At 44.5% G+C, this 24,387-nt stretch overlaps 1 protein-coding gene across 1 annotated transcript in view; it reads left to right on the plus strand.

The window, feature by feature from the left end:
* Positions 1-17,285, plus strand: part of LOC8042579 (rap guanine nucleotide exchange factor 1) — a 59,644-nt gene extending 42,359 nt beyond the window's left edge. The window contains 9 exon segments of the mRNA XM_042292304.1: positions 1,166-1,271; positions 2,202-2,280; positions 2,656-2,833; positions 3,625-3,898; positions 7,977-8,071; positions 11,119-11,299; positions 13,667-13,764; positions 14,126-14,257; positions 16,244-17,285. Coding sequence (XP_042148238.1) covers positions 1,166-1,271; positions 2,202-2,280; positions 2,656-2,833; positions 3,625-3,898; positions 7,977-8,071; positions 11,119-11,299; positions 13,667-13,764; positions 14,126-14,257; positions 16,244-16,382 — 1,282 coding nt within the window. The 3' untranslated portion in view covers positions 16,383-17,285.
* The last annotated feature ends 7,102 nt before the right edge of the window (positions 17,286-24,387 follow it).

Consider the following 24,387-nt stretch of genomic DNA (forward strand, 5'->3'; position numbering starts at 1 on the left):
CTTTTTTTTAAATTTTTTATTTAGGAATACTGCATCTCTTAATTAAAAGCCATAGCAGGATTGACATACATGGTTAAAAGATACAGAAAAAAGGACATGCACAAAAGAGTGGTTTAAAAATATATACACAAAAAGGAGCATGTACACAAAAGTGATCTAATTAAAAATGTTAATGGTATCAGTAAATTTCTCAATTGAAGAAAGTGTTACTACGTCATTATCTAGCGCAGCGGTTCTCAAGCATTGATGATTCGCAGACCCCTTGTGGGTCGGCGGAGATGATGGAGGACCCTTTTCGTGGCGAGGAGAATGAAAATGTATGGGTTCATTATAAAATGATTAAATAAATGGATATAACTAAGGGCTAGTGTGAATTACACTTCTCTTACTAACATATACACGAGAAAACTCGCCCGAAAAATGGGACGTTTCTTCTCAATGTGAGAAAAGACAGCTTTTATTGTTGGACTTGACTGATGAGGCTGGGCTTCACGGACCCCTAAAATGCCTTCACGGACCCCAATTTGAGAACCACCGATCTAGCAAATTCCATTATTGTATTACCCGAGGCAAATTGACAATTTAGAAACATTGTGGTTGAATTTGTACTGCTGGGTAGATCTGATATTTTTGATTTTGGACAGCCCGGTGGATGAGAACGTGATATAAGTATTGACAGTACGAAGGAAGGAATATTACTACAAGCATTTTAATCTGCTTATCGTTGCCTGAGCTTCCAATGTTTGAACATTGGCTTTTTTAAGCAAGTGTTACATATATAAATATGGTTTATGAATGAGTTGAGAAGGACTCTAATTCCCTTCCTTAGGACGCCTTCCAGTTTGTTCAATCCATCTGCCTTGTGGGGAAACCAAATAGAACTAGCATACTGCAACATAGGCCTAATTAGTGTTTTGTGTGGTGTACGGTACTTTTTGTTTCAGTGCTTGCAAATTTAAGTGTTTGTCCAAGAGTAAAAAGCTTCTCACCTTCTTCACAATGTTGTCAGTTTCTTGTTAAAGGTAATACCAAGATATTTATAGTGTTGTACAGTTTGTATATATTTGTGTATTAATAGCACCTTTGTAGTTTCTACAGCATACCAGGCTGTGAATATTTTGCAAGCTTCTTTGTTTGCTTTATGGTGCTTTGACCTTCTGTCCAGTGTGGCCCAGCCGATGAAAGCGATGGAAGATATGCTGCCTGATGAGAATGGAGAGAGCATGATGGACCAGCAAGATGTCAGCGAACACCTCATCTTCAGCGATAATGTAACTGTTGTTCTTTCATATTGTTTGATTTTCAGATTACATGATGGCGTAATGGCAATTGCATAGTGCATGACAGAATGTAATGGACCCTTCCTGAAATTCAGCCTGGCCACCTCGATATATCATCATCTAAGTGTATATCATCTGTACATGCTGATGGCGGTCTTTGGTGGCTGGTGAAGCAAGAATTTGAGGACGGACACTTGAACATTCCAGACGTTAGTTTGCTGTATTGCTGTTTCATGTTACTGTGACATGCTTCTATGCGCTATGCTTTTGAGGGTGTCACGTACTAAAACCTTTGAATGCTCAGCTTCTGCACTCCCTAGACAGCTTAGGACAATTAAATGTAAAGAATAGCGAGAATTTTATTTAACTAAGCACCTCGAACAGAGTGGTAGTTTCTTAACACCATGAAAACTGAAACAAATAAAGAAATAGCTGTACAGTGGAGAACACCATAACTTTCACACATCTCCCATCGACCTGATTGGTACTAGTAGATTTTAACCGCGCCATTAGGCCTACACAAACTTAGACTGATATTTTAGCCACTAGATGGCACTGAATTTGTGAAAGGATCTATTACCGTTTCTGCAGCTGATGGTAGAGAAACATCTATTGAGGGGTAAGAGGAGATGAGGGAGTAGATTATTTCCTGTAGCTCCTTTGTGAAAGCAGTTTGACATCTGTGCATTGGCAGCGTGTCACCCATATTTTCACTGATAAAACATTATACTAGTATATTCAGATGCTGTTCTCATTTTTCAGCATGCTATAAAAGACACAAAACAAATAGCTCTGTCCATTTGTGATTCCGTACTGGGTTTGTCAATTTCTTCTACAATTAATTGTCAGCTGGATGTTCCAAATGTGTGAAACATCAGCAGTGTGCAACTCGATCAGTGACACACCTTTGTTTTCTTTCAGCCTGATGATGTGAGGGGACTCAAGGGAGGCCCGGTAGATGCCTTGATTATTCATGCAACCGCCGTGCGGGAAAATGTTGGTGAGTCTTTTGTTCCAGGGCTCAAAATCCCAGCAGAAATACTGTGGCTTAGCATTAGATCTATGCCAAAGTTGCAAGAAAAGTCCTGCATACATCATCATGAACTGTTCAGACTCACTTTCAAGTTGCAAAGGAAGGAATGAAGAAACAATGCGACGAGGAAGCAGTTACCACATTCGATAAACCTTTCCCGAAGGAAGGTTCTTTTCACTCCAGAAATTTCTAGATTATGCGGTGTTCTAAGAGTGCCGTATGAGATGTATTTCATGTAGTGTTACATGAGACTGTGGTAGTAGATAGCATTATATGAGGGAAAAGATGTATGCCAGAGATGCCCGAAAAAGGTTTCACGGGGGTGTGTGCGGCACCGCGCAGACAAGGAGTACTACTACCAGGAGGCCTTCCTGACGACGTACAAGAGCTTTGTGAGCCCCATGGCGCTGGTGAGCAAGCTCATCTACCGCTACAACAAGTTCATCCAGTTCTCGGACACGCGCCAGAAGTACGCCCGCTGGGCGTTCTCCCTGCTGGTGCGCGTCGTGGATGACCTCGGGTCAGTGCCTTTTTTTTCATTTTCCTTTTACCAGTGGAACTTTGTTAATTTGAACCCCAGAGGGACCATAACTTTGTTCGAAAAATGCGAAGTTTAAATTACCGGGAGTTTCCTCTTATAGAGACGCATAGAACGGGACCTGCATGCTAGTTTATTATACTTAGGAAATATGAAGTGAACAGATCTATTTTGAATTGCTTCTCCTACAGAAGTTGAGTTATCCTAAAGTCAACCGTGAAGGTTAACACCAAGTGAATATCACAAACTGCCGGATTTGATGGATCTGGATTCCATGGTTCACATTTCAAGCATGAAGAGGTGCATTAAAAAAAGAACACCTTGCATTACATTCAACTGAAAAAATTTATGGCAAATTGCTAGGCATTTGTGTTTCATACGTGAAATGTCTTACTACGATCAGAGATGTTAGGCTCTCTTAGTTTCCAGACGCCTATGTTCACGGCACATTCATCAGACAGTTTAATCCGTACCATGTGTACACTTGATAGTTGTTCCTAGAATGAAGCGATACTACCGCTAATCGGGCTGACAAACCTGGCAATCTTCCAGAGCCTTCCATAATCTCCAGCATGCGCACAGTTGGTCGAGCTCCTCCTCGCCTACACCTCTGGTCACATGACCTCCCCGTTAACCAATCAGCGTCGAGCACCTCACTCCTCCTCTCCCGCCCGTCATCCAATCAGTGTCGAGCCTCGCGGCCACGCTTATATCTGGGCTTCACGAAATGCCGAACACCTAGCCAAAGAACCTTTCACATTAATGCATTCCAGGCTGAGCGATGCCGGGGAGGAGATGGTGCGGCGGCTGACGTCCTTCTCGCACCAACTGGTGGAGCGGGGGGACTTGAGCCTGGCAAGGGCTCTCCGGGCCAAGGTGGTGGAGAAGTGGGAGGCCCACGCACGGCTGCGCAGCTGGGGGCCCTCTGCGGGGGGCCTGTCCGACCTGCGGGTCACCACCCAGCCGGCCACCCTGCTCCACTTCAAGTCCGAGCTCCTGGCCGAGCAGATGACCCTGCTCGACGCCCACCTCTTCCACAAGATCGACGTGAGCGTCCTTTTTTCTTTTCAACGTGCCGTCTCGATGAGCATGGACCGAACCACCCGACCGGGCCTTCTCCCGCGTGTCTGATCCCCGTTGAGTCCTGTTATGTCTTGATTGGTCCGAGCCCAAACTGTGGGACCTCAACTTTGCATTATGTTCCTACTTTTGACGGAAGCTCTCTCAAGAACTTGCAGGTGCACCAAGAAAGTTTAAAAGTCTGTTTTGGCCCAGGTTGAATGCGATAGTTCACCGTGCGACCTCATTAGCACAAACAAGCGGCTACTATACTACAGGCTCGCTGAACCAGTTGTGCATTCATCTTTTGCCACGTCATGGTGCTTCCACCCATACCCATGCACAGAAAGCTTGGTCAGGCGATAAAACGAAGGCCGTCGAATGGTCTAGTGTTCTCGTAGCACCCGCTGCGCTGTCAACTTGGGGGTGAACAGAGCATACCGTAAACTCCCGTAAGAACGCCCACCCAAAATGAAGAAATAAAGAGTGAAAAATATGAGGTGAGTAATTTTTGGGCATGAGGGAGCATAACTTTGTCAAAAATAATGATAAACACGGGCACCCGCTACAAACCACGTGACACAGTAAGTGACATTGCAGATTGCGGACACAACGAATTTGGGTTTTTTGACACGATAAATGCGTGGAAATTTGCTACAAACTCCCATGTCACGTAGAAGGATACCACAAATTGCGGACACAGGACATTCGCATTTCACGGTGTGATAAGTGCACGGAAACGCACTACAACTTGCATGCCATGGGAACTGATATCGCCCATGCAGATCACACAAACGATGTGCAGGAACCCGCTACGAACTCTCACATCACAGCAGGGGAATGGACGTCACAGAAACCAACATTGCGTGCTCTCGCAGACAAAAACGTGGGAACGTACTATGAATTCACTCGTCACACCTACCTGTGCCGCAGATTACGCAGTCGATGCGATTCCCGTCGGACATCACGGAATGTCCGACGGGAATCGGGGGTTGGCGATGTTTCGGAATTTTCATGTAATGAATATTTATTCAAACAAACGGGATGAGCGATATCTTGGGAGAGGGCATTCAAACAAAATTTTTCCGTAGTTTCTACTCTTTCTCTAGAGGCCTGTTCACACAGGTACACCAGAGTCAGGCACGTAGCCAGGGGGGGGGCAATGGGGCCCCGGGCCCCCCCCCCCCCCTGCCCCAAAATTTTCCATTTTGCTGGGGCCTCCTCTTACCCCTCCCCCTCATACAGCATATTGTCATGGGTGGGCCCCCCCCTGAAACAAAATCCTGGCTACGTACCTGACCAGAGTGCTACCTTGGCACTATTCGTCAGTGCTGCAGATAGAGCTTACCTTGGTGATGCAGATTGGCTTAGCGCTGTATCAGTGATACGGCACTGATGCAGGCTGCATCAGTGCTAAGTTACGTTCAAATCAACTCTGTTTCTATACTCCGTTTCACAATAACTTGGCAGCCCCCGCGACCCAATAAGGGCGCCACGTGATAACACTCCATGGTCGAGGCTACCGGGGCCTCGTTACCGCCACAGCAACAGAGCCCTCCGCGACAAAAAATAGTTCTAGGCTTCTTTTTCTTTCAACGGCAATTGAACTCGCGCGATTCCAGCTATAATGAGAAGATATGAAGAATAAAGAATAAATAATCACAAACTTGTGAGTTTCAATTATATTTAAACCAAAAAAGTGATGCCACATCTGTATCTGCTCGATTTCTTTCGCCTTGTAGCGCCTTGGCTGTTAGCGATTGCCAGTAATCGCAGCCGTGTAATCGGCCTTTTCCACTCAAAACATTGCACTGTGCCCTGGCATTAGCACCCGTAACAGATTCGCAGCTAATTTGAGTGTATGGTTGTCTCATGAACTGTTCTCGAAGTACTCGCTATTTTAGTAGTTAGATATGTTACTGCGGTGGACGTACATCCGAAGTTGATTGGTTTTGGAGCAGACGACTCTTGGCTAGCAGACGACAGCCGGTTCCTCCGGACTTCACAACTCGCATTTGGCGTGCTGACACAAATGCTCCCGTGACTTTGGGTCACGTGCCTCACTCCGACCTTCTTATTGGGTCGCGGGGCCCTAGACTCCACAGTTCGCTAAGTTATTGTGAAACGGAGTATAATGCTGATCTAGCACTGCAGAATACAGTGAAACCCGTTTAGAACGAACCCACATACAGCGAATTATTGTCGATATCGAACTCACGAAAAATTGAAATAAAACTGCATGTAAAAAGTACTTTTATAACGAACAACATATTGGCTATATTTAACTTTTTTCCTCCCGGGAAAGCTTCCAAAAACGTGCAAACAATCGTCTTCCAGCCAAAATGAGTTGCTGGGCGAGTTGGATAGACATCTTGACTTATGGCCCTTAGAAAGAGGTTAATAATTATAACCTTCTTTAATTTAATAATATATTACAGCACTTGACACCTTCCTTCTCTTTCACTACATCATTATTAAAACCTCAGTTGTGAGTCAGCGCTCTTTCCTTCCTGTTGTCTCTTCCTTACGTAACATTTTTGCGCTGTTTAAGTCAAGACGTCTTCCAGCCTGTCCCTTCCCCCCGCAAAAAAAAAAGTAGGAAAGAAAGAAAATTTCAAAAGCTCGAATTGCAAACAAAATTGACAAAGAGAAGCGATTCAGAAGGGGAGAAAGCTAAAAAAACACTCTGCATGCACTCACAGAAAAAAAAACTTCATCCCAAAGCGGTTGTCCACCAAGAGAAGTGATCCAAAAGGCCAGGGGAGATCAGCTAAAAAAACAAACTCTGCCTCCATGAAAAAAAAAAAAAAAAAAAAAAGCTTTTTAGCGTTGTTACAAGGTTAAAGCGAAGAGATAAGAAAGAAAGAGAAGCTCCCGCCTTACTACGAGCGCATCGTGGAAGTTCGTTGTAAATGGTTTTTGCTATATCAAACTACTTGCTATATCGAACTGATCGTAGTGTTCACTGCTGTTCGTTATAAACGGGTTTGACTGTATGTGAACAGGTCTTTAAAATTGAAGGGCTGTCATCAAAACTACAAGTGTAGTTCAAAGTGCTCATTTGATGACTAACCCAACTACCTAATAAAATTTTATGCCTGCCAAAATCCTTTCAAACTAGAATACAAAAATGTGCCCATGTCGTGTTGGTGCTGATGGTGTCGTGCGGCACAAATATTACTGAAAGCAGATCCATCCTTTTTTTGTTCTTGGCTTTAGAAGGCTGTGCAGTAGACCTTTTTCCAAGGTTTGAGCCACCTAGTGGAAGTCAAAAGCTCCCGAACTCCTGCTCTAATTTCAGGAGTGGAAGAATGACATTGCTTAAACCATGTGCCTTCAGCTTAATGAATGAAATGCAACATACGTCTGTGAATTCCTAAAAATCAGTTGTTTGCCGCCTGCAGTATGCTCTCAAAAATATTGACTTTTACTCTTATGGAGAAGCTTTGTCATGCCGCCATTAGAGCACCCAGTTCAGTACTCGGCAGGTTCCAAAGCTACTTTTGAAATTGTTTATTGTGCTGGCATGGTCATGCAACACAGTTACTGGTAAAGCGGTTCTGAATTGGAAAAGGTTAATGTGCGAGTGAATTGGGGGGGTCAGACATCTTGAATAACAGCTGAGGCAGCAGTAAAAGGAAGACAACACATACATGCTGTAAAGTTTCGAGTTTATACGGAGCGCAACAAGTTTGTCTGCTTCTGGTGCAAGGGTTACCCACTCTCCTTTCAATCGAAGCCAATCATAGCTCGGTATCGTTTTGACGTCACTGCAACTCCTGCCCAAGAAGCAGATGATTGGCTCTCCGCATTGGGCTATGTGTTTTTTGCCCTATTTTTCTCCCCAGTTTAGGGTATGTTTGAAGTTGAGCACAGGTAAAAGTTACTTGGTGAAAACTAGTTAGTTCACAGTGAAAGTTGCTGCTGAAGAAAATTAATTGATTGGACTGCTGGTTGCACATTAAGTTACATAAGCAGCAGACCACAGTCAATGCAACTAAAGTTGAAACTTGCAAATCGCGGGTTTTGAGTTTATAAAATACGTGAATTTTGGATGTATTTTCAGATCTCCGAAGTTCTTATTTGGGCAAAAGAGCAAAATGAAGAATCAAGTCCAAACCTGACGAAGTTCACGGAGCACTTCAACAAGATGTCCTACTGGTAATTGCCACCTTCACATTTCTTTTGTGGGTGCTGTTATTTAAAGGGGCAGTGCAACGATTTTCAGACTTTGGCCAATTAACTGCAGAAATTAATCTGCGTCACCTATGGAACGAAAAACCGAAAGCCGCATTTTCTTGTGGGCGCTAGTTCTTATTTAAAAAAAATGAAACAAATCGAAGATAGAAGTGCCTCTCAACTCTCCACGCCGACTTTCGAGTGACGTCTCTGGGGGTTCACATGGTTTCCCCTTGGGCCCTCTCTTCAGAGACCCCAGCCGCTTCCTCTGCGATTGTCGACTTTCAAAGGATTAGCCTCGTCGAAGGTCGCGGCGAGTGATGGACACAAAGGATGGTTCACCACGGGGCTGACGGCGAGTGTAGCAGCAGAGGGGGACAGGGTTTGTTGACTTCCGCGTATCCCCCAGAGATGCAGTCATTTTAGTTCCCGTAGCCGCCACCGGCGGCTGCAGATCGGCCAATAATTTGTTTTTTGCCTAGCAATTACGCAGCAGAATAGCCGTTTTTTGGGGAAAGGTGACGCGTTTTTGGTCACTTGGGCTTGTATGAACAATATAAAAAATGCAAACTGGCAATTCTTTCAACATTAAAACCTTTGCACTGCCCCTTTAATGGCCTATATATGCATGATGGGAGTGTCAATTCTGGAGATCGTAGAGTGTAAGTTAAGAATAGAATGTTTGTAATGCATAATTCTAAGTCACCATTTCTTTGGAGCAGGAGTTATTACTGTTGCTTCAAACAACTGCAGTTGTCATGTAAATGCTGTGTTTTCAAATTATCTGTGCCAATGATGGTGACTTTGCCCAAAACATGGGTTTTAAACATTTCACTCGCAAACAAATTCAAAAGTGTGAAATGCCCTAAAACTAGATACTGGTAGCGTAAATTTCCCCAATTTCCCAGTTACCCATTAAGTGTGGTAGCCACCGCACTACGCTGACATTCGTTTGGGGCATTTCCAAATGCGCTTTAACTATGATGTAACGGAAGGTAGATGTACGCACGGGCTGATATATTGAAACCCTGCTCAGCCCGGCCTCTGTCGTTCGGGCCTGGGCCCACCCTCGGACCGCTATCCATTTCCGACAGCCGGCCCGGCCCGGTCCGATGCTAAGTTTCACGGGCCCGCTGAGGCCTGCCCTATTTTTGCCCAGTATGAATAGCTCACAAATTGTGCGGCATGGCATCTCGCTTGACACTGCTACAGATGTTGACTACGGCACTTGATAGTCAATGCAGTTAGCATGTTTTTTTCTTTTTGCTGCCATTATTAATCGGTTCAATCTGGGGGGGGGCGGGGCGGGGGCGGGCGAGCGGGCGGGCGATGGCGATGGGAAAAAAATTGTCCCCATCGTCCTTTTTTGCGACCGAACCGGCGTATCGGAAACGGAAACGACAGAAAAATACAAATGCAAGCTACAATGAACATTACCATATGTGTCAAAGTTGAGAAGGAAGGGAAATGTTGCAACGTGTTTGGACAAAAGACGGACAAAGTTTTAAATTGCCCAATCCCGTTGCGTACAACCGAAAAAAATTATTAAAAAATAATGCCGTCTCTTGGGGTGGTCTGCGAGAAATTGTTTAGCAGAGGTGCACCTTCCCCGATATTGTGGATGCACGCATTCATACGTACAGATGGTTTATGCCTGCGATGAGGGTGCGCATGATGTAGGCGCGTATGTGTGTGCGTCGATGGAAAGAAGCGACTATACGATGGCGGCGCTGCTGAAGACGAAAATGAATGCCGCGCCGCTAGGTTTCTGAAAGAGCATTCTCTGCACACACACCAAACCATACTAAAACATATACAAACACAGAGACATGCTTTCAGCATATGGGTCTCCTCCACTATGGTCCCTCCCCCAACCCCCCCAAACTAACTTCCAAAAACATTATTGCTGCTAAAAAAAAAAAAAAAGTAACTGCTGGCTTGCCTTACCTTGGCTTGCCTTGTAGACTTGAATGCAAGGCCCATGCCAGGCCCTGGACCTTCATAAGTGTAGCCGTGAAGCCCGAACCCGCCCGTGGGCCGGGCCGGCCCGTGGCTTGTGGGCTGGCTCTTACCTGTGCAGACCTCTAATGGAAGGTAACCAATTGGAGGGAACCTGAGGAATATGTTGCCCCATGGTATGCGGTACATTACCATGCGGTATGTGCGGCAATGGTTTCAAAAGTCCTCTTTTGTTTTCTCTGCGGCATGTTGTATGAATTGTGTTTTTAAACCCTGTAGTATTGTTGCATTATCCTTTCACAGGGTATACTAGCTTTAGTAGTGGATTTGTCTTGTTTTTCATATATCACTATTAATTGAAGAAGAGACGCAAGATCAACTCAAAGTGGTCAATGTCCTACAATAATGGCTTCCTCGTGACTTTTAAGTATTTTGGCAAACTGTCACACGCCAGTCTGGGCATTGGTTGGTTTCCTCCGATGCTGTGAATACGGTTGTGTTGGTGTGCAATGGTACAGCATGACACGCATGAACCTCTGACAGTGCACACACTTTCAGCACCATAGACTCTCAAACTGGGCTCCTAGGCGCGGGGGGGTTTTTTGCAGCTTTTTCAGCACACAAACTCTCTTGTCACTTCTTACTCTATGGTCAAACGTTATTTACCCAGGGGTGCAATTTTAGCACAGCCGAGCCGTGTACCGATAATTCATCGCAAACAAGAAAATTCTTCTCCCTTAATGCGTTTGCATGGTAATACCAAGATTTGTCAGCTTTTGAAGTGTTTGGTTACAATTCCTACTCATTCAGACCTTGATTTAGATAAGCATCGTACCCAAATACTTAAACGTGATCAAAAGCACGTTGGGTCTGCAATGCATGTTATAAAGCAGCAGGTTATGAGCCGTCCCGAGCCAACCAACTTGCATCTGATATGCGGAAACAAGAGGCCAATATAGCCCTTGCCGTAGTATGTACAGGGTTAGCAGCATTCTTGCTGCTAACCCCGTATATCTTGCAGTAGAGAGTAGAGACTTGCCGAAACACACTTCGTTCGTCCCCTTCCTCAGGGCTCGGTCGTGCATCCTGAAGCAGAACGACGCAAAGGAGCGTGAGCGGGTGGTCGTGAAGTTCATCAAGATCATGAAGCACCTGCGCAAGATCAACAACTTCAACTCCTACCTGGCCATCCTGTCTGCGCTGGACTCTGCCCCCATTCGGCGCCTCGAGTGGCAGAGGAACATCACAGAGGTGAGGCAATCCCTTGTCCAAATCACCACTAGTGTTCACCCAGCTCTAAAAGCTGGTTCACACACTTGCAACTGCTTACAACCAAGTGCACGACAACTTCTTGCGATCTCTTACGATTAAAGTCCCTGTATACGGAAGGTAGCGCCTTGCTCTCTTTCCCTCGAGAATCTCTTGCTCTTTTCTCCTCCCCACGAGTCTCCCCCTCTTTCATTTCGATGCTGGCGCCACCTGGGTGGATCCTTTGCCAAGCGTCTTGGTGTGTGATGACCTCCTGAACCTTGTGAGATCAGTGTTTTCAGAGCAACTACAGTTCACAGCTTTCGTGTTTTCTCTAAGATGTATCTTCTCTTTGGCCCTGAGGTTTTTAACACTGGGTATGTCCTTTCATTGCCTCACATCTTGAGTGAGAACGCCACTTTTGTTGAGGCCTCTGCTGTGCGTCTGCTCGGATCATTCAGTTGGAGATTGTATGCAATCTTTTGCTAAATAACCATGCGTACCAGGGCCGTAACCACGGGGGGGGGGGGGGGGGGGGGGGGGGAGGGGGGGGGGGGGGGTTCTGACCCCCCCCCCCCCCCGAAATTTTTTTCTGGGTACGGCCCTGGTCGGTGCACTGGCAGCCAGCCGATTTTAATCTCCACCTCTGCGCATGCGCAGTGGCGCCGGTCGGCTACCGGGTAACAAACCGGGACCGGTTCTCCGGTTTGCTGTAACTCTCCACTATATGCCACCGATGCACATGATCCATAGGCGAAAATAAGACAATAGACACTTTCAAAATGGCCGCCGTTGTCCCCGAAACCCCTCCCCCCCCGAAATTTTTTTCTGGGTACGGCCCTGATGCGTACAATAAGTTTGAACTCTGAAACGAATACTTTTGATCCTTTTCGTCCTTCAGCTGACAGGTGAGGTGCAAAACAGTGCGTGTTCCCCTTTTGGAACGCGCCCTTTGCCCTTTGTAAAGAGATTGCTAAGTCGCAATCTTGCGCTGCCAACAAAGAAAACAGGCTGCGCTGGGATTTTAGTATAATACTATGTTTGTACTATTGTACTACAATTAATGAGGTACAACAGAGCACACAATAAACCGGACCAAAGGAAGTCACGTACGACTCACACTGTTATTTACATCACCTCATGTGCGAAGCATTTCGCCGTTTAAAGTAGCTTCAAGAACCAAACACCTGAGCTCGCGGAGTAGTGGCGTATACTTTTCATTGAACACCGCCCTTTACGTTGACAAGGCAGCGATTGCTACGGGCATGGCACGAGATTGCAGCTTTGATACGTGCTACCTTTGAAAGACAGGAACGCTGGCACCATACAGTCAATTGTAAAAGCAAAGATTGTGGGCTAGCTTGCACTTAGAAGTATAATTATTGTTTATGAGACAACCGGAAGCTCTCTTCAGAGCTATAGCTTGTCTCGCACAGTCTGGTTGTCGGTCTGCATGTGAAATTCTTTCTTTTGATGCTCAACAGCGAAGTCGCCTTTGCGTCTTGTTCCTTTTTTCCTGGGGAACTCGGTGCAGCCTTTTACCTTTTCTTTGACGATTGGAGCGCCCTGCTGCACAACAACACGTCATGGCAGCACTTTGATGTTGCGTTTGCAGACAAAATGCGCAACCTACGCCCTACTCAAGTCAAAACGTTCACTGGCATCCCGCGATGCGGTAGGTAAACAAGCGTGGTCGCAGAGCAGTGGGGCCGAAATGGCGGACGGAAGTGATGAACCGAAACCAAACGGGCGGTCTGCCGATCGGGGGTAGCGGAGAGGAGAATATTCAGGAGAAAGAGAGGAGTTTTGTAGATGGAGAGGGTGTTTTTTTCTTAACAGTGAATGGCTCTACTTTTAGTGTGCAGGGGGTTCACTTAGGATGAGATGCCGGCTCCATCTATGAGATGGCCCTGGAACTGCATTTCACCAGAGCAAAACCTCTATTGAAATGCATCTCCTTCGTCGTCTGCTACAGCTGGTTCTATACAGCCAGTTCCCGGAATTTCTTTCAGTGGTGACGGAAGCGGCAGAAGGCACTGCACATAATGCAGAGGTGTATTCTAGTGTGATAAGCGAAAAACCAAAAATTGAAAAGGGTTTCCCGTCCTGTGGCGAGATCAAAATGTAAATGAACACAATTTGTGTGTTGGTGTTTCCTTGCACTACCAACTTGGTTACCATTTTTTGGACGTAATTCAGATTTCTGATAATTGAAAAAGAATCAAGTCGTCCATTCAAGTATTAATTAATGAGTCTCTTCAATGGTTAGTGCAAGGATCACCGTATGAAGTGGCATAGCATCATTCATATGTATCTTCTGCAGAGGATGTATTGAGAATGCAACCAGTGGCATGAATGTTCGTTTTACAGGGTCTGAAAGAGTACTGTGCCCTGATTGACAGTTCGTCGTCCTTCCGTGCGTACAGACAAGCCCTCTCGGAAACAACGCCTCCCTGCATCCCATATATGTGAGCAGCACAGTTGTTTTCCTTCGTTTACTTACTATAATTGCTATGTTTTACACATGTGACAGCAGTTTGCACCTCTTGTTTTGTGAACATAATACCTTTGTAAGTTGAATTCAATGAATTGTCTAAACATCAGTCCTGAAAATTGGAAGGTTCAGAAGAGTCAATCTCTGATGTGTTCCGAAATGTTCAGGTCTGTACAAAATAGTTGTTGTAATTGTGCTTGGATTAAATCAGAAGTCTTAACCCTTGTGAATAAATTTGTTCTGCACTGCACATTCTTACATGTTCAGATTTTAATGAGTCTAGCAGCTGCATTTCATGTGTAAGCGTGGTCATATTTTTGTTTTCCTCGTTTCAGTGGTCTGGTACTGCAGGACCTGACGTTTGTGCACGTGGGCAACACGGACTACATTACGGACTCTATCGTTAACTTTTCAAAGTGCTGGCAGCAGTTTCATATTCTGGAGCCCATGAGGTGCTTCAAGAAAAAGTGAGTTACTTTTTCATGCCCACATTGGTGTAACCACGAGAGTACGGACTTTCGCAATGTCTATGCATGAAACACGTCTTTGGATCATTGAAAATTTGTTCTCAAGTAACTCTGCAGTAGCCGTTGTTCACTTCAGGGACACTCTTTTATTTGTTTTGTGAATATTGCGAGAAGGATGCCTTCAGAAAGTTTTGTTATTGTGCTACCCTAATATACCGTATTTACTCGCACAATGAACGCACTCGCGTAATGAACGCACTCCCCAAGTCGGCTCACAAAATTGCGACTTTTTTTTTTCACCCGCGTAATAAACGCACCCCCAACTCCCACGTCAAAATTTTGACTCCCTTCCCCCACGCGCGCGAAATGAACGCACTTTTCTATCCTGGTGCAGCGAGGTCGCGAATGCATGGGCAGCATGGGCGAACAAAACGCCTTGCAAAAGGCGTTAAAAAAATGTAAAAGAGCCAACCTAAGCAAGAAAAAAGAAACATGGAGAGCTTTTTTTTTTTTTTGCACAGCGCAGTCTGGACTTCGGGGTCGCGTGCTGCGCGCATGGAGGTAAGAGAAGCGGAGAAACCCTCTAAGAAAACGAAACAGCTTGCGAAAGGAGGCAAAAAGAAAAAAAAAAATAACCACGGAACTAAGAGAAAAAACAAAGAGCTTTTTTTCTTCTTTTTTTTTTTTTGCACAGCGCCGTCTGGACTTAGGAGTCGCGCGCCACGCGCAAGGAGGTAAGAAAGAGAAGCGGAGAAGCCCTCTAAGCAAACGAAACAGCTTGCGAAAGGCGGCAAAAGGAAAAAAAACAACCCACGGAACTAAAAGAAAAAAACAAAGAGGAGCTTTTCTTCTTTTTTTTTTTTTTTTGCACAGCGCGGTTTGGTTACGGAGGGGGGGGGGGGGTCGCGAGTCGGGCGCCGCGCGCAAGGAGATAAGAAAGATAAGCGGAAAAGCACTCGCCTAAGCAAACGACACAGCTTGCGAAAAACAGGCGGCAAAAAAAAAAATTAAAGGAACTGTGAAAAAGAACAAGAGGACTCTTTTTTTTTCTTTTTTTTTGCACAGCCCAGTTTGGTTACGGGAAGCGCGCCGCGCACAAAGAGATAAGAAGTTGTGTTGATTTTTCGTGATAAAAAGACCGTTCATTATGCGAGTAAATACCGACGAAAAAATTTTACTTCGCGTAATGAACGCCCCCCCCTAACTTTGCATCAATTTTTCGGAAAAAAAAGTGCGTTCATTCTGCGAGTAAATACGGTATGTTTAACTTTAAAAGCTAGACGTAACTTACTGCATATGTTCACCGCATAATTCTGTTTCTGGAAATTCCTTCATAGTCGGTTCAACCACTTGCATACCTGACATTTTATTTCTCGTTAACTCATAACATATCAACTTCAAGCTTACCATATTTATTCAAATGTGGGTAGGCATTTTTTTTTTATTTTTTTTTTATTTCAGCAGTTTTCATTAAAATTAGAGCTCAACTTGTAACAGTGAGCAAAAGTTCCAGCCCCATCAAACTCCAACCGAGAGGCCCTCGCACATCAGCTGCTTCTCTGAGCATGCCAGTGAAAGGCGGTAAAACTCGACGCTAGCGTCGCAGTGCTGGTGCCGCAGCGTGAAGGCACATGGTTAACCATTTTGGAATTCCAGACGATGATGTGTTTGGCATGATTGACGAGCAAGTTTTGGACAGGGTGACTGGAGATGCCGTAAAATAAATGTTTGTATAAATTTACTCTCCTTCCACTTCTTTAGGAACAAGGCTCAACCTATATAGTGTTCAAATATTTCCTCATATTTCTCGGCAAGTAATCAACCCGTATTTATGGTCGTCCTATATTTGAGTAAATGCTGTAAATGTCTGCGTTTTGTTGCTGCGTGAAACATAAGTTGTAGTTTAACAGGAAAAACCGATAAAGAAAAAAACTCTTTCCAGGTAGCACGTCCTTTACACCCTTCTTGCATACTTCCTTTGCGCAGGCCATTTTCATTCAAGCGCAACGAGCAGATCATTGACTTCTTCAACAACTTCGAAGACTACCTGTCCGAGGACGCCATGTGGGAGATTTCGGAGAACATCAAGCCCCGCGCGGGCCAGAAGAAGAAAGACTACAGCTGAGTCCGCCCTCTCTTTTCCACCCCACTTCACTGCTCTCGCCTCCTGCGTTGGGACCTGCATCTTTCGGCCAGCCTACCTACAGCTACCTTAACGAAGCCGCGGCCCTTGCGTCCAACTTAATTTTACCATTTCGTTTGCTCCTCGCCCAACGAGTGTGCGGAAAGGAAGCTTGCACTCTACACAGGCCTCGCAGAGGGCAAAGTTGTCGTTCCTCTCAAAGGCACGTTTTACTGGTTACAGTAGTTTTACTCTATTCCATCTCGCAGATTTCGACAAGGCAGACAAAGGAACGGGCGCGTGTGTCTGGTATCTTAGGGCGAGGCTTCGTTAATACGAGAACTCGCGCATGGCGGGTACACGGCGTGCGCAGTTAGCGCAAACACGGCATCGGCTCTTTTTCGCGTTTTACTTAGAAGGGGTATCGGCGAGCATTGAATATTACGACCTGGATTAACGCTTCGAATGAGCACTTTCCAGCACCAGTAGTCTTGGCAGAGGCCTTCCGGTTCTAATAGAAAAACGGAAAAACCTGGCGATCGCTTGTCTGTGCTGACAGTGTCACTCTGTCTACCTTCCGAAGTCATGTTCCCGCACTGCAGATGTTTGGGAGATGTGGAGCTTACAACCGCAGATCTTGACTCGCCATACAAAGTATACGAGAAAGTGAAGCCATAATATTTTTTATGCTGAAGGGGGCAGACCAAACACTAGTCACATTTGCATGCGGCCCAATAAGATGGTGTCGCTCTTCTCGACGGGTGCTTGGCACTTATTGGCACCAGTTATGCCAGCTTCCAGAGGCACGTCAAAGTGTGGCAGTCGTGCTCTATTATTTTATAAGCTCTTCGCCGGTCATTGGAAACATCATTTTCATTTTCTACTTTTTATGCAACATGTCCAGGCTGGACATGTTGCATAAATTGATTGCGTTTGCAATAATTTGATTGCGTGTTAAAGATCTCGGTGTCCTTCACTCAATCCTTCACTGCGGTGTCCTAGGCATCCTTGGTTGGTTTGTGGCATAAACCCCAGAAGTTTCGACTCTTCTTGCATACAGTGAAACCCGTTTTGAACGAACCCACGTACAGTGAATTTTTGTCGATATCGAACTCGCAAAAAGTTTAAATAAAAATGCATGTAAAAAGTATGCTTTATAACGAACAACATATTGGCTATATCAAACTTTTTTCCCTCCCGGGAAGGCTTCCAAAAGCGCGCAATCTAGCCTGTGCCCCCAGAAAAGAAGTGGGAGAAAAACGAAAATTTCAAAAGCTCAAGTTGCGAACAAAAATGAGCGAAGAGAAGCGACTCAGAAGGGGAGAAAGCTAAAAAAATACCCTGCACACACGCACACAAAAAACAAAAATTCATCCCAAAGCGTTTGTTCACGAAGAGGAGCGATTCAGAAAAGGAGATAAGCTAAAAAAAAAAAAAAACTCTGCATGCATACAAAAAAAAGAAAAAAATCCAGCGCGAGGTTACAAGGCGGAAGTCAAGAGAAGAGAAAGAAAAAGAAGCTCTCGCCTTACAACGAACTCATCGTGGAAGTTTGTTGTAGATGTTTTTTGCTATATCGAACTACTTGCTATATCTAACTAATCGTGGCGTTTCCTGCTGTTCGTTATAAACGGGTTTGACTGTACTGAGTTAAAATTTAGAATTGTTTGTTTTGTATCACTCTACGACCAGCAGTACTCTATACCTTTGAGAAAAATTATGACATGAGGCTACACTAAAGTGTCTAGGATATTACGGACAAATGTCTCAAGTGCTTTCTTGTCTTGGAGAAGGAAAGCAGGTGATGTGTGTCCACGATTTTTGTCAGTGCTCTCAAACGAATGATTTCAAGGAATATGGAGCTATCAAAGTACTAGGCCGATTCAGATTACACAGACATTTTCATTACAATAAAAGTTTAATCCTTCAATGACAGTTTGCATTCCAGTCAAGCATGCAAATTTTCACCGAATTGAGCCGACTCTAGGTTTGCTATGGTTGCTGGTTAAGACTAGCTAGAACACCATACATATGGTTAGAATGACCTTGTGAGGTGGTGCCATGTCGAAAAGCAAAATTTTTTTTCCGGGCTGACCTCCAACACTCATTTACAAGAATGTGCCACGATGAAATCAGCGCACTAGTTGCTTGAAACACACCTTGGACTCGGCCTCGCTTCGGCTAATGTTGATAGCTGTCGTCCGTTACTGCAGTTGAACGAGGGCACCGGCCAGTGTTCTAGTCACCATAGAATCCCTGCGGAAGTTGCAAATTACCGGTAAAATTTCTGGGGGAACTGCTGGCAATTATGTGCCGCACACCATGAAAATGGGTCTTTGCAGAAACGGTGCAGAAACATGAGAAACCGATTGCAGTTGGCTCACCAGCCATGCACCATAGCTCTGTATCTCATCAGTCTCTCTTGCATACCGCTTCAGGATGTTAGCTTCCGTTCCGGGCACTCGTCGCGCGAGCCACTTGGTCGGTCCAAAGTACCGATCAAGCTCTCTGCAGTTCAGTCTCATTTCACGGAATGCTTCCGGGAACGCGGCGTTTAGCCGAAGTTGTCCGAGCGTGGGCTGTGAGCCACTGTGAGGCATTTTTCTGTGTCCATTATTTTTTTTATTTTTTCCGACGTGTAGTACTTGTTCCTTTGGGGTGTTGACGCTGTTTTTGAGCCAGGCAATCATTGGCGCCACCCGCGCCTTGTTCTGAACAACGGAGCGGGACATGCAAGTTCTCTGTGTGCAATTTCTCCGACACGGCGATGTCGTTGTATGTATAGGTTTTGTTTGACGTTGCAGTTAATTTATTGCTGTGCTGTACACTAGTAGCGTTTCTTTTTTTTTTTTATGTTATTTTAACCTCCGGGTGTCTGTATGTGTGTGCATGTGTTTTTGTATGGGTGGGTGGACGAAAGAGACCGTTGTGTGCAAGCTTCAAAGTGCTTTTTTATGCTATTTATTGACGCATTTTGTCAAGACTAGATTTTTTTTTTTTTCTGGGTCATTCAGACCTGGGACAGCCCGTTTACAATGTTGCCAAAACCTGAGAATCAAGGCACAAGGAAGTGTGTGCACACCCTTGATTGTTGTTGGTTTTTTTTTTTTTTTTTCTTTTGATGCTGTTAGTTTTGTTTTTGAGGATTTTATACAGTCAGACTTTATATAAGTAATCCATGTGCTATGTCTTTTTAGACATGAACAAAGGTACCTGCCTAATTTTGTGGCAGTTCACTCACTATTGTTTTGCTGCAGTTTCTGTTGAGTGCTGTGCTAGATTCTACAGTATAAAAATGTGTTGTCATTTATTAAGAGCTCATCTTTTGTGGCGCTTTTTCTTACAGACTACAGCAAGTAGGCTTAGCTTCGGTCAAGATTAGGCAGAAGCTTCTACGAGCTTGCAATGTACATCTTGTTCATTAGGTAGTGTAATGAAGGCACGGTGCACAAAGACACTCAGCCACTTTTTCGTAGCGAAATCTTCTGGTGCGACACAAAAGAAGAAAATTTTTACTTCTTTTGCTTTGAAATGGTTGTGGTATCTTTGAAACCATTGTGGTGGTTGGTCTTGTTTGTTTATGTCCTTTTTTTGTTAGGCAGTCTGGCCTTTGAAACATATTTCTGATTTGTGCCTATTGGTGCCTCTGCACTCATTTCTGCCTGCTCTGGCTCGATGAATTTCCTATGGCACTTCTTGAACAATTTTAATTTTAGCTTTCTTACAATTTTTACGACGGAGCTGATTCTCCTTTCGAGCTTTTCTTGAATTATGGGTGCCATTTCCTCTTGTATGGAGTGTGCTATTCATTGGGCTTGATTGACTTTGCTATTTTTACTTCTACTTTCGTTACAGGTCCCTTTGAAAATCCCATGGTAGCGACTTGAACAGAGTGGCCAGTACATAGTAAACTAATTTCCTCTAACCTGTAGGTAGATTACTGTACTAGAATCATCACTAAAGTTGGTATTATGTATTGTCTATATTATTGCAGTTAATATAATGAGCCCATAGATTTATTTCCAGAGAACAAAGTTAGCAATCGTGCAGAATGCTTTGTAGTCTGAGTGCATGTTCAAAATCTGTGCATCTGAGTGGTACTATAGTGCGTTGTGCAAAGTATGTGGGGCACATTCATGTTTGGATATAAACATGCAAAGTATCTGCCGGGGATCTAATGCCCCATTGGAACCCCTCTCCAACACTGTACGATAGAGCTGTCATTACATGGAACCTAGCTGTTTTACGTGTAGCGTGTGTGCGTGCGTGTGTTTTCTTGTGGATACTATACCTTGTGTTTCGGTGTGATTAATACCTAAGTTGTCGAGAGTGTCGACTTTTTGTTTTATGAAGCCTTCTGGGTGTAAAAAGCTGGAGTTTTCTGATTGCAATGCCATAGATGCATATAACGAGAAATAGCAGATTTGCATATTGTAATATACTAATGCAGATTTATGGAAGCACAGGTGTCTATTGAAATGCAGTTTCAAATCATAGTTTTATTTTTCCAGGCAGTCTGGAAGCTATACTAGTTGTGATAAAAGCGTATATAGGTTTATCCACCTATTTGAACATCTATGAAAAATGAAAAAGGAATAACACTAGTGTGCACTTACCATTCTGTCGTTGTGGCAAGAAAAGTTCATGAACAGTAAGCAGAAGTGCATGAGCTTGGAGGACATTTCATTCTTATTTGTGGGGTCCAAATGCATGTTGTGGTGGGGACGGACATCAAAATGGCACAAAAAACCCGCTTCATGTGTGCATCGACACTTAGCATGGGCTTTCATCTTCTGCGCGAGCTTGAGAACTGCAAGTTGCCTCAATTTAAAAATGCTCTCTCCTCACGATGGTGGAAATCTGCTGCATTCAAATTCACTTTCATTTTATGTTGGTTTAATTGATGTACATCTTGTTATCCTCTTCAGGACATGATTAAAACCATATTTTAAGTGCAATAGCTCTGTGTTCTTGTTTGGATAAGGATGGCTAGTTGGGCTAGTTGGTTTTGCATTTAATGTAATATGCCAAAAAAACAAGGTCGAAAACAAAGAGAGAACGGCATAAATTTCAGCTGAAAGTTACGCCGCGTCCTGTCCAGTTCCCCCCTCGTTTTCGTCCTTGTTCTTGTTTGCAATTTGATTTTAAAAAAATAAATAAAATCACTAATTTTTTTTTTGATTTCTTGTTTTTTGCAGTTTTTGAACAAGAGCAAAAGGTTATGAGAAGGGTAACATTCAAAGTTGTCTTGTTTTTCCAGACTCTCGATGCGGTCATGTGGTGAGCGTTCGCTGGATGTTTTACACATTATTGAATAGGCTGCTGTAACCTGGGGCCCTAATCTGCACGGCGGAACGAAGCGGGACCAAGAGATAGGGACATCGCTGTGTAGATTAGGGCCCCTGATGGAATTTTGTGGAACAGATCATCCGTGATCAACCTCAGTAAGATGTCGGGCTTAAATGGATTCTTAAATAGCGGAAGTACCGCACTAATTATTGTTCCGCATTCAACCTTTCATGGTGAGGGAGTTTGCACCCTAACAATAGACCTTTTCAGCATAAAAACGGCACTTAGTAGCAGACATACGAACTTTGATGGAACTAGTAATTTGGAAGTTCTGTACATGCACAGGCTACACGTGCAAAACAGGCAGCGGTTGCTCTCCGAGTGGACGATGCAAAAGTCGTGCTTTATTTTTAAACAGCTTGTTTTCTTCAGACAGCGAAGAATGTGTCCTCCGCTTGGTCAAGGCGTGGCCATTGCCTGACTAGTTCGGCCATTGGCAAGCAGTGTTGCCAGATGGTCCCACCAAGAAACCGCCATGCGTATAGCCAAAGCCATAAAAAAAGTATAGCCAAAATAGCCAACAATGATTTTAAACCTTTTATTGACAATTTTTCACACATACAAAACACGTTACATTCTCGTTTTCAACCCTCACATGTGCCATCTTTTGTGTACATTATGTCAGTTGTTAATTAAAAAAAAAAAAAAAGCTTCGGAAGGATGAAAATCTACAATGACCCATCCTTCGTGGGTCTTCAGAAGTCAACGAGGTAGTCGGAAGTACAAAACACACAAAGACAGCTGTATTGTTTATAATGCAATTAAATGCAAAGGTGCAAGCAAGCTGGACAAGAATGACGAAAATAATCCCTGGAGAAGGGGAACAAGAGGGACAAAGGACAAACACAAATCTCCAAACACAGCTAGGTGACTGGTGCGCGACCGAAAAAATCCGCCTGGTCCGGGTATCGAACCCGGGACCTCTCCATTACAGGTGGAGCGCTCTACCAATTGAGCTAACCAGGGGTCAGACATCAGTAGAGCAAACGGGTTTTATCAGCCGCCACCAGTCTAACACCAACAAGGGTGAAGCTTGCAATTTAAGGTTATGATTATAATGCTATTAAATGCAAAGGTGCAAGCAAGCTGGACAAGAATGACGAAAATAATCCCTGGAGAAGGGGAACAAAAGGGACAAAGGACAAACACAAATCTCCAAACACAGCTAGGTGACTGGTGCGCGACCGAAAAAATCCGCCTGGTCCGGGTATCGAACCCGGGACCTCTCCATTACAGGTGGAGCGCTCTACCAATTGAGCTAACCAGGGGTCAGACATCAGTAGAGCAAACGGGTTTTATCAGCCGCCACCAGTCTAACACCAACAAGGGTGAAGCTTGCAATTTAAGGTTATGATTATAATGCAATTAAATGCAAAGGTGCAAGCAAGCTGGACAAGAATGACGAAAATAATCCCTGGAGAAGGGGAACAAAAGGGACAAAGGACAAACACAAATCTCCAAACACAGCTAGGTGACTGGTGCGCGACCGAAAAAATCCGCCTGGTCCGGATATCGAACCAATGATCGAACCCGGGACCTCTCCATTACAGGTGGAGCGCTCTACCAACCGAGCTAACCAGGGGTTAGACATCAGTAGAGCAAACGGGTTTTATCAGCCGCCACCAGTCTAACACCAACAAGGGTGAAGCTTGCAATTTAAGGTTATGATTATAATGCTATTAAATGCAAAGGTGCAAGCAAGCTGGACAAGAATGACGAAAATAATCCCTGGAGAAGGGGAACAATTGTTTGGTCGCGCACCAGTCACCTAGCTGTGTTTGGAGATTTGTGTTTGTCCTTTGTCCCTCTTGTTCCCCTTCTCCAGGGATTATTTTCGTCAAGCTGTATTGTGAAGCCCGGGAGATATGATCATATAGGGTCATTCCATGTCAAACGTCCCAGGTGTTGCGCTCGACCACCTTCGATTTCTAAAAAGAAAAATTCATGGCCTTTTGCTTCATTGTTCGTAGCCATGCCCTAAAATATTTTTGACGAAAAAATTTTTCATTTCCCTGCCCCGGTTTTCTGGTTTCACCGTTGCGTGCCGCAAGCACTTCGAGGTGCGGGGCCTCGTTTACCCGGAGTTCAAGACGCTGGGGACGTGCTTTTGTACCTTTATAAGCGTGCTTTTCACTTTTACATTTATAATTGGGTTACAAATCCCGAAAGCTATCGGCGGAGGCAATTTCGCCGATTAACCTCCCTGTCGGTCCACGTGCACGGCACAGTGCAATCGTGCGAGGGGTCGGTGAAGCGGCGGCGTAGGTGTTTCAGACGCTGGAATTCGGTTCCTTGCATATTTGAGAGTTAGGAGAATATTACACCACGCTTTGTGGACATTTCAAATGGCATTTATATTAAAGGCCTTTTGGCGGTCAGCAAATTAGCCCGCGACACCGACTCTGCGCGTGCCACTCTGCATGCGCTGGTTCGCAGATGCTTTAAAGGTCATGGGTCTGAAGACCTTTGAAGTGCTCGTGGAACAGGGTTGTTTTACATAAATGTAGTGTCTTCGTGAATTAATAATATAGTTCGTACACGTATCCAGGCATGTTTTATTTTTTAGAAGGTGCACAATCACTGGAAATTAGTTTGTATGGTAGCAGGAAAAACGGCCGAACTGCCCCAGTCACCTGTATGTGATGTATTAAACTGCCAA

This window comes from Ixodes scapularis, unplaced genomic scaffold (assembly GCF_016920785.2).
Source record: "Ixodes scapularis isolate PalLabHiFi unplaced genomic scaffold, ASM1692078v2 PGA_scaffold3__209_contigs__length_174095766, whole genome shotgun sequence".
Classification (NCBI taxonomy): Eukaryota; Metazoa; Arthropoda; class Arachnida; order Ixodida; family Ixodidae; genus Ixodes; species Ixodes scapularis.